Source organism: Arachis ipaensis, chromosome B03, assembly GCF_000816755.2.
Source record: "Arachis ipaensis cultivar K30076 chromosome B03, Araip1.1, whole genome shotgun sequence".
In the NCBI taxonomy this organism is placed as follows: domain Eukaryota; kingdom Viridiplantae; phylum Streptophyta; class Magnoliopsida; order Fabales; family Fabaceae; genus Arachis; species Arachis ipaensis.
The window spans coordinates 132,514,098-132,519,146 of NC_029787.2; the positions used below are offsets into that span (position 1 = coordinate 132,514,098).

The 5,049-nt window shown below is 31.7% G+C and overlaps 1 protein-coding gene across 2 annotated transcripts in view; it reads left to right on the forward strand.

Annotated features, from left to right (window-relative positions):
• LOC107632118 (V-type proton ATPase subunit F) overlaps positions 1 to 1,206 on the forward strand; it is a 3,329-nt gene extending 2,123 nt beyond the window's left edge. For both annotated transcript variants that reach the window (XM_016335776.2, XM_016335778.2), the window contains exons 4-5: positions 115 to 197; positions 636 to 1,206. In XM_016335776.2, the coding sequence (XP_016191262.1) occupies positions 115 to 197; positions 636 to 800 (248 nt within the window). In that variant the 3' untranslated portion in view covers positions 801 to 1,206. The remainder of the gene's footprint in view (positions 1 to 114; positions 198 to 635) is intronic.

Consider the following 5,049-nt stretch of genomic DNA (forward strand, 5'->3'; position numbering starts at 1 on the left):
TGGGGGGTGTGGGGGGTGGGCTTAAGGATTAGTTTTCCTGCTTTCTTTATGGTCAATTTTAAATCAAGTTGATTTTACCCAAGTTTATGTTTCGCCACTTTGGTTTGTTTCCAGAAACAACTGTCAAACAAATTGAGGATGCATTCAAAGAATTCACAACAAGGGAGGATATTGCAATTGTGCTGATTAGCCAATACGTAAGTCATATCTTCTTTCATGATAAATCCTATATTTTATGCATTGCAGCAGGTTTTCAAAACTTACGCACGAACTTTTGGTTGAACAATTTTCCCAATGAATAATGCTATACATCATGGTACTTTTTATTCAGCTGACCAAAGTGGCACTATCTATGCCGTTTTCCTGCTTTTCAGAAGTCTTTCCCGTGGGTTTAAATACCTAATTAACCTGGTTTCCACAGTTACTGTTATTGTTGGTTCCATTTTAATTTCATTCAACCATTATTCTATGTGAGAGTCAAAATGTATTCAATGCCATTTGCTCATTGTTTGGCCACCTTAATCACTTGATTTTTGCTTACGAGCTTGGGTTATGACTAGCCTTTTTTTTTTTCGCCCCTTTTATTTCTCCATTTTGATCACACTGGGAAGATCCAACACTTTTTCACTGTGCAGGTTGCAAATATGATAAGGTTTCTGGTTGACAGTTATAATAAGCCTGTTCCTGCAATTCTGGAAATCCCTTCCAAAGACCATCCTTATGATCCTGCACATGATTCAGTTCTTTCCCGAGTAAAGTATCTCTTTTCTGCCGAATCGGTGGCATCTGGGAGACGCTAAATTCTCCCTTTTTGGTTGCAGCAGCAGCTTATATTTTTTGTTTTTCGTGTACCATATGGTTAATAATCAATTGGTAAGATTCATGTGTTACTATAGCTTAATTTTATTTTGTTTTTCATTTTATTTTCTGGTGATAAGTCAAGCCCTGTCATGGAACATAAGGATGGGCAAATGTTTTGTGGTGTCATGAACAGGCTCAGATGAAAGATGTGCTTATGAGAAGTTTGAAGATGGTCTAAGTTTGATTAAATGTTAAGATATAGAGTTCTGATTTAAAATATGATGGTAAAATTTTGGGGATGATCTTCCAAACAAGATGTTAGATGACTATAAGGTAGCGTTTGAAAGTTGGGACTCGGAGAGGGATTGTGTCCGAAATTTTTAGGGATGGAAATTAAAACTTTTGTAACATTTTTTTTAAATATTCTTATTTAATTTTTTAAATTTTAAATTTACCTCTCAGTCGTGATATTTATCTTAAACTAAATATGGTACTTAAACATAGTTTAGTCTAGCATATTTTACATTTAAGCACAATACAGAGGTTTAATTTAGTCTTTATCTTTCTCTAATGCAGCCTAACAGCATAACAAAATACCAAAATACCTAAATGAGTTGTGCAATAAATGTGTACGACGTTTATGTACAGCCTAAAATATGCAAAAGCAATTATAGTAAGAGAATCATGGTGAAGTAGAATATATGACAATGTGATTATTATTTTTTTTTTTTGACAGAAATGTGATTATTACTATTACAAGTTTGCACAAATGACAATAACAAGTAAATATCAGCTAGGTTAACTGTAAAGGAATAGACTAAAACTACAATATAACTTAAAAAATATTAAGTGAATAAATTATTTTTATAATTAAGTCTAACTAAAATTATTTTCTTCCTCTTATATCTCTTTTTTTTCTTTAACTAAACTATTTAGTTATTAATTATTAAGTTATTAAACTAATTTGATTAAATTTAATTACTCAAATAACTTATATATTACATCATGGTATAATTTAAATGTGTTTATTATATAAAAAAACAAGTAAAGAACTTACATTGTTATTCAATTATGTGTATATATGCTATCACATTATTTACATTATTAAGGGATTTAAATTTTCTAAAATATTCTTATCACTGATAGATTAGGTTGATTAAAAAGAAATCAGATTTTTTTCTTCCCTACAAATACAAATAATTTGTTGAATTTTTTTTTGAAAGATAATAATAATATTTTATTTAACAGAAAAATAAATATAATATCCAACAAGACAAGAAAAATAAAAAAAGAGAATTTTCAAATATTCACAAACAGGTGAAATTATAAGAAGAAAATAACATAGAAAAGTAAATAGAAAAAAATTTTTTTGGGACATTATGCATAAGACAAAATAGATAGCTCATGGTTCAACTTAAGCAATGTTGCTACTTGCTAGCATTTTCTACTGAGGCTCCTTGACATGCTCAAAGACTCGCTGACACCTCTCCTTCCAAATATTCCAAGCTATAATCAAAATCAGTCGAGTTATATGAGAGTTTGTTCCCTGAAAATCAGTTTGTAACACCAAATCCCTCCACAAATCGAAGAACAAGGAACATCTAGGGTCTAAAATTAGGTAAGGTAAAAGACTCTTCTTCCACATTAAATTAGCGTCTCCACATAAAAATAGACCGTGCATGAGTGATTCTGGAACTGACTTACAGATTGAACAAATTGCCAAAGTGGATGGGAACTGCTGGTGGATGAGAAGCAGAATGGGAAGCTTATCATGGAGGATTTTTCACGCAAAGAGCAAAATCTTGTGAGGAATTTTCAGTTTCCATAAATGTCTCCAAACTAGTATCTGTTGCATGAAGTTCGGACAAAATTCAATAAAAATATGGTAAAATTGGTAAGCAATCTTGTACCCTGATGCAACATCATATGTTTCTACTCTGTTCATCACCTATTGAATTGTGTCTTCACCTTCTCCTGTAGTTATGGAGAGGATTCGCGGAGTAATATTTAGAGGAAAAAGATTTGAGATTAATGTTTAGTTCCACTATTTATTTGACAAAAATAGGTCTTTCACCCATAACAGATGGTAACTATTTGATAGTAGTACCGCAGATAGTGGAACAGTGAAGGGGCAAGGAGGAGGGAGCCATGGTTCATTGAAGATTTGGATATCGCCAGAACTTACTTTCTAACTAATGTTTTTCTCTACAACTCGATTGCATCCCTTCAAGAATACTTTGTCAACTCTAAGAAGGTAAGATTCCTACTTCTGCTGTAAGGATATAATTAAATCTGAAGTATTTACCTTTAAGTATTCTAGAAAGAAGAGAGTTAGATTGAGTTGTGATTTTTTAGCACTGTTTACCCAAAAGAGCCAAATTTTTAGCTTTGAGATCTTTGAAACTAGACTCGTCTTCTTTCTTAGGCCTAGTCATCTTATCCTAGCTAATCCACACCATTTGATATGCCTTCACCAACTGCTCAGAGTAATACCTGTCTTCCTCCATTAGATAACAAGCACATTTTCCATCCTTGTGTCGTTTTAAAAACCCTATCTTTGATTGGGTTGAATATGGCTTTTTTAGAGCGGTTGACAAGGAAATGTAAACCCAAATATTTAGTCTGTGCACCTATGTGAGAAATATTTAGTTGGACTGCTAAGGAGATTCTAATCAACACCAGAGTGTTATTACTGAAAAACATGGCCAATTTATTAAGATTAATTCTTTGCCCACTGAAACTCTCATAAGATTCCAATAATTCTAGAATAGAGACACAAATATTTTCCAAGGTTTTACCGAATAGAATAGAATCATCACCGAAATAGCAAGTAATTTATAGTTGAGCATCTTCTGTTTATCTAAATTTTTCGAATGGGATTGTTTTGCTCTGCTTTGTGTAACAAGAAGGAAAGTCCTTCTTCACATAATAAGAACTGAAAAGGGGATAAATGGTCACTTTGACGGATGCCTCTATTTGATTTAAAAAAAATCATAGAGTTGACCTTCCACAACAACAGAATAAGAAACAAATGTCATCAATTCACGAATCCAGTCAATGAATCTCGATTCAAAATCCAACTTCTCCATAAGATACCATAGAAAATGCCACTCCACCCTGTCATAAGCTTTACTCATATTAAACTTGAATGTCATTTTATATTCCAAGCCTCGCTTCTTTTGTTTAAGGTAGTTCATATATTCGTGTGCTATATATAAGAATGTTATAAAAAATAAGTCTCCCTTTTAAGAATGTACTCTGAATTGGGCTAATTACCTTGTTCATACACCCTTGGAGTATGTGGACCAGCACCTTCAAAATGATTTTGTAGACAATAAAGGACAAACTGATGGGCCTTATCTAAGTCATACCACTCGCATATGTGACCTTTGGTATTAGACAGATATTTGTGTGGTTAAAACTTTTTAAAATTCTACATCCAGCAAAAAATTTTCTCACAATTCAAAACACGTCTTCTCCCACTATATCTCAGTAGAATTGGAAGAATTTAGCCGTTATATCGTCCTCTTTCGGTGCACTTTGAAGGTAGATACTAAAAATAGTTCTTTTCACCTCTTCCATAGAAACAAGTTTTTTGAGCCTACGGTTCTGCCTGATTGAAAGATATAAAATATTCTTAAAGTAGTCATCAGTCACCTTAACAATATCAGCATTGGTTGTTGCTATATCCTTATTATTGCATATGTCATATCTTATTTCTTTTGATTCTAGATTTAAATTTTCGACGGAAGAAGTTTGTACTTTAGTCTCCTTTCTTCAGTCATTTAATTCTAGATTTGTATTTCCAATAAAATTTCTCGTACAAATATACTTTTTCAAGCCGCTTTTAAGCTCAAGTAATTCAGTGTCTTCCATTATGTCTTATATCCGTTTTTATTCTAAAAAAATAGTAACTTCTACATTCTCTTTTTTAGAATTAATAGAGATATTCTTTTGACCAATTAATATCTAACTAATTTAAACTTCTAAAATAATCTAAATATCACTGAATCTTCTATATCTGAATTTCAGACCTCATTAATCAAGTTACGAATTTAATTTTTACCATACCAGTAAAATTAAAACTTAAATCTCCTTTTTTATCTCTCTCTCTGATAGTCTAAATTGTTGCACTATACTTCATACAAAATATATACTTTGCAATTTGCACCTGCCACAAATATTTAATATAATTATTTTTTATCTAAAAAATTTTGCAAACACATCTAAAAGAAAAGTTGATAATCA